The sequence below is a fragment of the Merops nubicus genome, unplaced genomic scaffold (assembly GCF_000691845.1).
Source record: "Merops nubicus isolate BGI_N331 unplaced genomic scaffold, ASM69184v1 scaffold41983, whole genome shotgun sequence".
Lineage (NCBI taxonomy): Eukaryota > Metazoa > Chordata > Aves > Coraciiformes > Meropidae > Merops > Merops nubicus.
Genome location: NW_008601728.1, coordinates 6,650 through 18,278, shown reverse-complemented (window position 1 = coordinate 18,278; position 11,629 = coordinate 6,650). Strand labels below are relative to the sequence as shown.

The 11,629-nt window shown below is 38.1% G+C and overlaps 1 protein-coding gene across 1 annotated transcript in view; it reads left to right on the top strand.

Moving 5' to 3' along the window:
* The window catches only part of SSBP2 (single-stranded DNA binding protein 2), a gene marked incomplete at its 5' end in the record, with an annotated part of 35,578 nt that extends 25,060 nt beyond the window's left edge, over positions 1-10,518 (top strand). The window contains 3 exons of the mRNA XM_008938077.1: positions 1,887-1,915; positions 6,767-6,865; positions 9,642-10,518. Coding sequence (XP_008936325.1) covers positions 1,887-1,915; positions 6,767-6,865; positions 9,642-9,671 — 158 coding nt within the window. The remainder of the gene's footprint in view (positions 1-1,886; positions 1,916-6,766; positions 6,866-9,641) is intronic.
* Positions 10,519-11,629: the final 1,111 nt, after the last annotated feature.

Sequence of the window (11,629 nt, the reverse complement as noted above, 5' to 3'; positions counted from 1 at the left end):
TACTTTATGAGTATAAACCCAAGCAAGCTAGGTACAAGTCAGGCAGGCAGAACCTGAGCTGCCAGTGTTCACCTTGCTTCTATCCCCCAAGAAAAGCTCTGTCACCTTCCTAGCACAGCCATGGACCAGTCTAAACTCTGTACCATACTGCCGTGGTGGGTGTAGATCTATCACTCCTCCAAAAGTTGGAGGTTGTGAGACAGGAAGTGTAAACAATTTGGGCAAAAGGAAAAGTTTGAAGAGACTATGGCAAGGTGAGAAAAAAAACTAAGCCACCAAACATCATTTAGCAGACATGTTCTGAACAATCAAAATCCAGCAGTAGGCATCTACCTCCTAATAAAATGATCTTTTTTTTCTAGGAAAGCATGTCCCTGATCCTAGATTGCTTTGCATAAGGACACCTTGTGTTCTTGCAACCTTTCTTTATATATTACAATCCTAAAATGGATTGTTGCCTTAATTAATAATTAGGGGCATTACATTCAAATAAATGGAAAGCTGTGTAAAAGGTAATCACATCTTTTTCTGTCAGTTCTTATACCCTGAGAATTATTTCTTAGCTAAAATTAAAAAAAAAAAAAAAAAATTGAAACAGTTATTGAAGGATTTTATATGTACCTAGCATTTGGTTAGTTATTTTCTCTAGTGAAAATGATTAAGTGCTTAGTCAAATTAATGTTGGCTGCTTTTTAGGAGTAACTTCATATCTAAACTGGAACCTGAGTTCTTTAAGGAGAAGAGGGCTGGGAGAGATCTGCTGTACTCATTTCCATGCTGCAGCAGGCAGTTGTGTCTCATAATGAGATAGATAAATTGGTCAAGGTCCATCTTGAACTTCTCCAACTTCTTTGACCAGAACCCTTCTGTTGGATATCTTTTCATAGCTCTCATGGTTAGAAAGAAATCTTCTCCTGATTTACACCAAAATTTATCCTTTGAGCCATGACAGAATAACTCTTCATAACATTTATATATCTGATGTATATATAGAGAGAAACTATATTCCTTGTCAGCCTTAATTTGCCTGGCTAAGTATAGTAAGCTATTTCAGTCTCCTCCCACAATTGATTGTATTGAGTATTGTATTCAGTACTCATCTAGAATTTCTTTCCTGAAAACAGGTGACCAGAATTGTTTACTGTCTCTTGCAGCTAAAAATGCTTTTCTTGATACATCCATTCTCAAGTTATATTTTCTTTATCCTTGGCTTTACCTGAGTGAAAGCTGCAGCATGTTAATAAAACCTTTTTAAATAGTCATACGCTCATTGTACTGAATTTTAGTAGGTTTCTGTTACTTAGGTCCTGATGATCATCTGCTTTCTTCTGAAAGATACTGTCATCATCAGTATTTGTAATGACTCAAAAGTTGATGTCATTTCCGCCAGTATCAGTAGTAGGCTTCTGCTTCTGGGAGCAAAGACTTTGATGAATGCTCCCAGCTGACTTTAATGTTGATAGTGGTCTTTTTTCACCTAGGAATATTAACTTTCATGAGTTAGCTAGGATTTTGCTTTTCTTTTCACAAGCTGAAGCAGTATTTCCCCTAGGTGGATATACCCCAAATTAATTCCGTTACCTGCACCCTACCATGGCTAGGAGGACGGGGAGGTTGGACATACGGTGTCTTGAGCTGGGCTGGGTTCTCTCTTATGGGCATCCTTCATTCTTTTCTCACTTCTTGCGCCAGTGTGTACACAGATAAAGGATTAACATTATTCAGTACTGACGGTAAACCTTTGCTAAGAGAGACATTGAAAAGTAAGATGACACATCATTGGTTATGTCTTAAAATATTTCTGTTGCACTATATATTGACTATGAAAAAAATCCTTATTAACTTCAGCTCAAAACTAACTGAATAATTGTCTATTTTCATTCAAGGCTCAGGAGACATGGACAGTATTTCCAAAGTGAGTATCTAATCAAATAATTAGAATTGTAGAGTGTTTCACTCTAAGCATATTTAGTCTCTGTTAGGAAGCTTTTTGTTATGCATCTACATTTTCTGCTTGTCAGTTCTTTGGAGGCTGAGCAGACAGAATTTGTGTTATCTGAATTTTTTTTAAAATATAATCAATAGGTAGTGTAAGCAGACTTATTCCCTACTACATAATAATGTGTATTAATAGATGTGATTAATTATATCCAGTTCATAATCTGATTTATCATGTTATAATCTTCCATACCATTAAGACAAATATATATAGTTCTAATAATCAATTCTCGTTAAATGTAAATTTGGGTAAATGTCATTAGGATCTTATATTTATGCACTGCTTGATTGCTTTTGTCACCTCTGTAAGGCAATGTTAATATCTTAATCATTAGTATAAGTTCCTAAAAGCTAGATTAAGGAGTAGTTTCAGAAGCAGCACTATTTTGATATCACAGTCATTAAGTAGTTGGGAATGAATGTGAACGTAACCTGCAGGGGTCTTGCACCTACAAAAATAATTCTGTGCTTGAATGTGTCACTTCTTCCATAAAAATAAAACTTTTACATATGTGGCCATCATTAACTTAGGCATTAATGAGCTTATTTGGTATCGATGAAGTGTCATACATCCACCCTCTGCAAACCCCTATGTTTTGTACTCCCCATCTTCAGATATGACTGACTGAAACAAATATATTACTACAGCAATCTCCCTGCACTGTCATGCTTTCCATCTATAAGTACAGAGGCTGGTGGAGAGATAGTTTCAGTTCATGTTTTATAACTCATTTGTTTGTAGCAAAATCCTTCACAGTCTTCCAAGAAAGGCGGGTGAGTTTGTTTTGAGCACATCAGCTGATGGTGTATTTTGGTTGCGCCAGTACCGAGTACCACCATGCTGTCACTAGACCTCTCCCAGTGCAGACTTTGCCATGTCACATCTTTCCAAGGCTGGTCTGCACACACCCAGGTCACGCTAGGGACCTTGCTGTAGGTCTTTTCTCAGGAGCTGTGGTGAGATGCCAACAAGCAGGGAACAATATGCTGCCTTAAATTCCTGTGGGTTAACACAGAAGGTTGTAGCATGAATTTGTTGAGAATACACTTCCAGGTGTTCAAAAGGCAGAAATCATTCTTCACTTAGTGATATGTACTTGTATATCCGAGGAGGACCATGTACAGTTCCCCAGTTTGTGGTCTTATGGTGGTGAGGTGTGCATCAGGGGTAGCCTGGAAAGTGTGCTTAGCATGTATCTTTCCTGAAGAGAAGGACCTCAGAAATACATTTCCAAGGCCGTTGCTGCTCCTGTGAGGGAGCAGTGTCTGTAGCAGTCCTCTATTTTTTTCTACATTTTTAAGATCTATAACATTTTCAGGCTCTGCAAAGAGTCAAATGATGGATTGAAATGACCATGTTGCCTTAGCTGTGCAGTGGTGGATTCAGTAAAACCCTCCGATGAGATAATAAACATACAGCACTTTTAAAATCAGTGTGCCTTTTTCTTCAATATTTTTATTGCAAACTGCAGCATTTTTTTAAGGAAAAATGCAAAACATTTCCATTAGCTCACCACAGGATTATTTTTTAAAGCCTGTATTCAACTCACTAGTAATAAGTATCAGTATATGGCCTAAAACAAGTATCAGGAGTTCTGAAAATTTGGATCCAAAAATTCACCCTGAAGTCCAGTAATCTATTAACCTCAATAAACAACTCGGCGAAATTGCATTTGGAGCATCTATTTTTCAAACGACTAAAAGAATAATGCTGCTAACTTTGAAAGGAACAGAGTTGTCCTGTAACACCTTTATATCTTTTCCTGAGTAGCACTGCCCAATACGCAGCCTTCATTGGTAGTATTGGAAGTGCGTGGGTAGCACTGGTAATTTGGGGCAGGTAACAGTACATAATGATCTTGAAACTTGAATGGAAAAGTTCTGCTTGCAAGAAATACTAGATTTCTGGAGCTGATGCATACAAAATCATTATGTGGCTGCCTTCCAATTTTGTACACAGTTACCAGGATTGTTCTTGCTGAGGCAACAGTCTCCCTGCATACGTCACTGGCTAGTCTTGCAGTTGGCTTTTTCACAAAGTAGATTTCCAGTGGTGGAAGTCATTCACTGAAGTTAACATGGTTTGGGGTGTGTGATGCTCCAGTCCAGGCACAGGACTTCAGTGGAGTAAAATACGTGTTAGAGGAGCAGATTATCAGTTCCCAGGAGATGCAGAAAATTAATCCAGTCTTAGGAGAATCAGTACAGCTCATACAATTCAGAGCTACATTTTCTAGAGATTTTAATTTAACTGGCTGAAGGGCAAAACATGAAGTTCTTATGAATTAGATTGTGATGGTGGAAGTAAATGAACTGAAATTATGGATATTAAATAAACATTAATAACCAGTGTTTTCTGCAGTGCCCATGGAATTTGTGCTGGCATCAAAGACCTACTTGCTCTGGGAAAACACAGTTAGTGCTACAATGCTAGACCCCATACTGACCATAAAAGCAGCTCAGGGGAGTTACTATAAAAGTGCTTATGTCAGGAATTTGAACCTTTGGGGTTGGCATACTGTAGCGACTGCAGAATTTCAAAGCTTCATGCCACACAGAGCAAGATAAAGTAGGGATAAATCCCCCCAGAATGAAGAAAAGTGTGGGAGCATTATATGAAATAAATGTGACAGGGTCTTAGTGGATTTTAAACTTTATACTCATAGACTTTAAGGTCAGAATGGACTGATTAGATTGTGTAGTATGACCTCCTGGATAAAATAGGCAATAGGACTTCTCTGAATTAATTCCTGCTTATGGTACAGTAGCTGTGGTTGAACTAAAGCAATAGTTTGCAACCTCTTTCAAGCTGTGGATTGCTAAATATTTGGTATACTACCTTCACTGAACAGCAAACTTAATTCTCTGATGTTAACCCAACTAGTTAGTCTTTTCTTTGATGGACATGTTGTCCAGTGATTCCTGGAGTTCTGAGGATCACAGTTTCAGAAGTAGTGAACTAGACTGAAGAAAACAAGGGAAATTTCAGATGCTAATAAAAAGTTATGCATGCATGTAAGTAATTAATATTTAATCAGTAACTGAAAATAAATGCACAGAGCTGAACCCATATAGATACTTGGCCATTCAGAGTTAGAATGGTGATCTTGCCTCAAGAGAATATAGTGAAAACTTGACAGCAGCCATTCACTAATGACACAAAACACATCACAAAGTGAACAGTATGCACAGCAGTTGGGTGTACCAGTCTGCTAATGTAACAGCAAAAAGCAGGTGGTTTAATTTGTGGGTTTTGGTGAAGCTGAGAACAACGCTTTTTGTTCTCTGTGGAGATGAAGTAGATCTGTGTAACAGTGGAATATGTTGTAATATTTAAGCTATGGACAGTGGTCAACTTGGGACTTAATGACTACAATGAGAAGCATGAAGAAGTATGGTGTGAAGGGGAACTAGAAGTCATAGCTATCTCATTCCATTTTCTGTAAAGTGAGCACTCCACTGTATGTCTTTAAAGTGCCAGGGTAGGATAGATAGCCTTTGTAGTTCTGAGGAAGGTGCCAAGAAATTACGGCAACTTTCTCTCTGTTTTTTTTTATGTTTCAAATTTGTCAAAGTTTGACCTATTGCAAATTTCATTAAACTAAATGAAGGCTGCATGGAGATATTTTCAAAGTGCAGAACACCAGAGTTGTTTTTTTCCTTTAAATCTCTGCTGACAGACATGCTGTGCCAGGATTGTAATTGAGAATAACATAAGAAAAAGACAACAGATTGACTTAGGATTCTGACAGCCATTATGATTTGGTCACTTTGATCAAGATCACTACTTGGAGTTGCATTTTATTAGCTTGCCCATTGACTGCACTCTGTTTCTGTTTAATTCATTGTGACATACTAAATTTGCATTTGTATAAGTAAAATCTCAATACTAATATTTCATTCTTCCTGGATAAAAGAAAAGGAAGGGGAAGAACTGTGACAGACATAAATGTTTCATAATGAAGTTCATGACTTCCCCCTTTCCTGGACTGCTCCTTTTCCATCACAAATCCTCTGTAAGTAGGAGTCTTAGCAGTGGAGGAAAGAGAATTGCCCATTCTCCAGGCATGGTAGGGTACTGCAAATCAACTTTGTAAAAACGCCAAACTAATTACAGTGCCTACAATGATCATCTATTAGCTATTGACTCAGAATAATTTCTGTGACAATTACTCCATTTCACCCTTCCTTTAAATACTCAAGCTTGAAAGCGTTTTCTGAACACTGCAGAGGTGGTTGTGCATTTCTGTAAAAAAAAAAAAAGGTATTTCAGTAAGCTGTGAACATTCTGAACGATGACCCCAGGCACGGGCCTTGGCAAAAGTCTGTGCAGACCAGGTCCAACTGTATGTCTGCCTTTAAGTACATAAGTCACATATGTCAAGGCAAACACTCCAAGTCATCATTGAATTTGACCATGTGATTTAGTATAGTGGCAGAGCTACCTCCTATACCTGCTGCAGCCATTTATAGCTTTTCCTGGCTTCAGTAGGAGCAGGTGCTGGCTATAACCTGAAAACAAGAATTACAGGTAAATAATTCTTGCTTCAGGGAAGAAAACATTGCTTTACAGGCTAACATTGGTGACTGAATCATGCATAACTCTGCACAGAGTTATGCTTCATCTTTGAAAATCTCAGTGCATTGCACAGTGTATGTTAGTGCGCTGCAGTATTGTGTGAAGTGTGCCTTGGGCACACTTGCTGGAGCTGGGAAATGAGTTTAACTCTTCAACACTTACTCTGTATTTTAAAATCTTACTTAACAGAACTCTCCCAGTAATATGAGCATGAGTAATCAGCCTGGCACTCCAAGGGATGATGGTGAGATGGGTGGAAACTTCCTAAACCCTTTTCAGAGTGAGAGCGTAAGTATTTCTTTACCTAATGTTTTTGTGAACTTTTATCTCTGTCATTTTGTTTTTTAAAAAAAGAAAAACACCAGGAAGAACAAAGAGTTTTCTAGTGTATTTGTAATGCAGTACTGTGCCTTGTGTGCTTTTCGTTAACTTCTAAAATTATAGTATTGATTTGACAAAAAACATGTGCAAAAGAGCGTTAGAAGTGAAACTGGCAAATGTGGGAGGTGTAAATTCACTGCAGAAACTCCTTTTCTAGATTAAGAGGTTAGTTGTCAATGAAAGTTAGATCTGTCAGGCAGTAATAAATATGCTGAACATATTCAGTAATGCACAACAGGCATTTGTCAGGCAATATCCAAGCAGCCTAAATACACCTCGTTGACAGATCATTACCTCTGAGTGTTTCAATGTGTGGTTGCCCAACCTTTGACTCCTGAACAATGTGTTTTGCAGGCAATGTCTTTGAGAACAGGATTCACACTGAAGTGTGTAATAAGAGCACCAGTAGATAGCGTTTTTGCAAAGACTGCAGTGTGCTGTCAGAGCCAGCAAAGGCAAAGGTTCCCTCTAGTGTTCATTCTGGGACAGGCGATGCTGTTTTAAAATGGAGAACACTTGAGGCAGCAAAACGTGATGTATAATACCTTACAAATCAAGACTACAGTATTTTCATGCTCATGTGCCTGAAGCTGGGTTTCTAAATCCACATTTAGGTTCCTAAATAGGAGTGGCCTGATTTTTCAGAAGTGCTGAGTGACTTCAACACTTCTATTCTTATTGGAAATCACTGCTGCCAGAAGTGAGTGCAACTTCATTAACTATGCCAGTGGTGAACTTTGGCTCAGAAACTATGACGAATGAACAAACATTCTACTAGATCACAAAACAGTCAAATTGCATGCTAAATTTCATGGGAATCAGAGTTTGGGGCTTTGGGGGTTTATCTCTGACCAGTGAAAAGGAACGGTTTCTGCATGTTAGCTGCTGGTGTCTTCATAAGGAAGGCACATGTTCAGATTGTGTAGAGTATTAGAGAAAAATGGTTTGTACAACCCCAAAAGAGTGATGTTTCAATATCTGCCAAAAAAACAGTAACCACAGAACCTGCATTAAATGTAGTCCTTGGTGATGATAATCTTTGACTCTCAATTTGGCATATGTTGCTTGTACTGAGTGCAGGCAGGCCAGTTCACCAAACTTAGGTCATGAAAAGAAGGACATCAGTTGTGCTCAAAATCAGTTTTATCAGGCACTGGATTCTAGATGCTCCTGGGTGTTGTTTCCCTACCTGGAAGAATGTGGGACCCATTTTACATGAGATGTGTGCCTACAAGGCACATGTTATACAAGCCACGTGCACTCTAGTCTACGTCTAGGTACCGGTTCCTCTCTGACACAGGTCACATTGTAGTACTTGGGAACTGTCTTGCCTTCTGATTCATATTTCATCATTTGTCTGCTTAGAGTAAGCATTATTATGAAGTCCTTTCTCAGGGAAATTTGCTGTTCAGTTCACCAGAAGTGTTCATTTGGGCTGGGGAACAGTGCTTAGGTACTAGTAAGTTAAAAATCACAAACATCTTTAGATAAAACTTTAGATTCCTTGATCAAAGTGATTACCCAGGTACTTTGGTCCAGATACAGGAAATCACTTGAGCAGATACTTTGTGTTAAGCATTTGAGTTGGCCCCTGACTTTGGATAAAGATAAGCATGATCTTACTAGCTTTGCTGGCCAGCAGTAGGACTGCTCAGCAGGACATTTTGGGAGTAAGCCCTGAAGCAGGCAAACTATCAGAGACATGACAAGGGAAGAAACAGACTTTTGCAAGTAGTCCATTCTGTGTAGTTTACAAGACAGGGAAGACTCACCCAAAATGCTTTCTCTAATACGCTTGGACACTTGGAAGTGGACAGCTTGAAGCTAACTTTGGCAGGATTTTTACAGCATATCAGTTTTTGCAAGGGCAAATTTGTCTTTCTCTTTCTTCTGTCAGTTTTCGTAATGCTAATACTTCTTCCATTTGAACATTTTCCTCTACTTAGAAGATTTTGGGCCAAATTAAGGGTTTCTGCAGTCCATAATTTTCAATTTAGAAACAAATTGAGCATATAGATGTGTACTTCTAGGCATTGTGATGTCCCATTGATTATTGTAATGAAGTACTGCTAACTTGAGGGCAGCTGTAGCTTGTGTAAGGGCTGCAGTTCAATTTGTGTTACAGTAATAATGTAATGTGATTGAATATTTGGTGCATATGAAGGAGAATATCCATTGATTCAGCCTACTTCCTAAAACTGATAACATACAATAATACAGACCAAAAGCCTAGTTTAATTCCAGTCATACATATCTTTATTCCTTTCTCCCATAACATAATAAAAAACTCCCCAAAATATATATGTGGTTCAGCTACCCATGAACACAGCTGGTCTGTTTGAGACTAGCCACCTGCCTGGCTAAATCACCCCAGTAGCCAACACTGACCAGGAAAAGGTGTGGAGAGCATCAGTGAAGTGTTGATTCATCACACTACCCAGGTAACACCAAAAGTGTCTTCAAGGGAGTTGGCTTTATCAGCAGTAGCTGCATTTTTGCATTATGAGACAAGCGTAACAGAAGTTATGATACCACAAATTGAACTACAGCTTTAGTACAGGCTGCAGTACAAATGTAGGAGGAAGCTCAAAGAGTGTGTTGAACTCATTGTTGTGGTCCAGAGAAGTTTTCCTTAACTGGGGACACGGAATGGTTGTTAAAATGTGGATTCCTCTTTTTTCAGTACTCCCCTAGCATGACAATGAGTGTGTGATCCGTTAACAAGTCTCGCCATGAAGACCACAGTGAGTTGGCCCTCTTCAGAGAGCTACTGCAGAAGAAAATTATTCGTCCCAGTGTACAGTTTAACAAAAGGATCTCAGACACAATCAGACCCACCATTTTTTTTTCCTGCCATCTCCCCTGTTTTGTCAAGAAAGTGGGTCCCAAACATGATTGAGACAACTGTAAAGAGTGGCGTAACAGAACTGCCCAAGATGGAACTGCAAACAATTATCTGTGTATGTACATGTGTGGGTTAATGTATATGTATGTGTGTGATATAGAAATACACACATACATATATAGCCCGCAGGACATTGTAAAATATTATCCCATGCCATCTTAAGTAGAATTGAGAAGTAGGGACTTTTATTCCATTTTTTTTTTTCCACGTTTACATTTTAATTATTAAAATTTGCTTTCCCTCTCCCCTCCTGAACTGTTTTATGTTGCATATATCACTGCTTTATAAGTTATTTTTTAAGGTGAACTCAAATGATAAATTCTTCTGATTTTGTAAATGTCTGCCATCATGGATAGGAATAAAATTGCTTATAAGAGCTTTCATTAACTTGTGTTTGATACCAGTTACCCTGTGAATCACAAACTGTACTGTCTCAAGAAATAGAAGAAAGCTCATCTTAATTTTTTGGAGAAATTTAATAATTTTCAAATAGTTTGGGGATTTTTTTTATACTTTGCCTTTAAAAAAAGAAGCACTGAAGGTTATTTTTCTTCTTTAATTGAAGCCTAATATCTGCAATATCTATTTTAAATGGAAGCCTGAATTTGATAGAAGCTTCTCAGTTTATATAGAGTACTATAAGGTTACTGTAAGTGAGCTCCAATTGCTATAGAAACTAGCAATAAAGTGTTAGGGCTTCTTCTGCCCTTGGAAATGAGTTTTCTATTTAGCATGATCTTCTGTATGGGTGGTAGTTAGTGGAACAGTAGAGTCCGTATCACCAAAACCTTTTCTAATAATTTTCAGTTACGTTTCCCATTTTCAGAGATTCTCAGCCAAATCATAACAATCCATGGTCCTACTTACAAGCAGTATTTCCCAAGCCCATTCAGAAAATCACCCTGATACTTGGGTGTGTATTTTTCACTATGTCTATCAGAATTAATTCCCTCAAAACTTTCCAGTAAGCAATCTTTTTTTTTTTTTCTTTTTTTTTTGAGCCAAAATGTGTGTAGTAAACTTTTTATGACTACTAGCCTTTTGAGAGTCTTACCTTTTCCCATGAACAGAAGAGGAGCAAAGGTCAGGGCCATTTTATAAAGAGGTCAGCCTATTAGACATGAAAGCTGGGCATAGAATGGAGAAAAGGCATATGGTCTTAAGGAGATGTTTCTGGAAGCAATCCCATGTCTCTTCAGGCACAGCTCTAACACCATGTTGATGGTACATTTAGTTTCTAATGGCTTCCAGCTCCCCCAAGAAAACAAAAGTTTTCAGTTGTGCAGCGATCAAGAGGTTGATGATCAGCAGTGTGGGCACAAAGTGGCTGAGCAAACATGCATGCCACAGGCAAAAAAGCCATGTCCCCTCCTTGGATTTTGCATATAGAAGAGTCACATAGGAGGAGCAGCTCTGAGATATACTGTGCCCATGATGTCTTGAAAGATTCCTTTTCATGAATTTGTGATAAAGAAGCATATGTAATTGGCTTATCGTGATGGTGGCTGCACATAATGGGGTGTGTAAGGAATACTACAATCTCCCAACTTATTTTTATTTGCATATATATTTATAATATATATGAAAATAAAAAAGTGTAACACTTTTTAGTCTCTTGTTAGGGCTATTCAAAGATGAAACTCCTAGAGGCTTAAAATTATGTTAAAATATCAAAGACTTTTGTAGCATTTCTTTTTAGTAATAATAACTACTATAATTAGTTGTAAACATAAACTAGATAGTCATTATATGGGTTTTGTGGACTT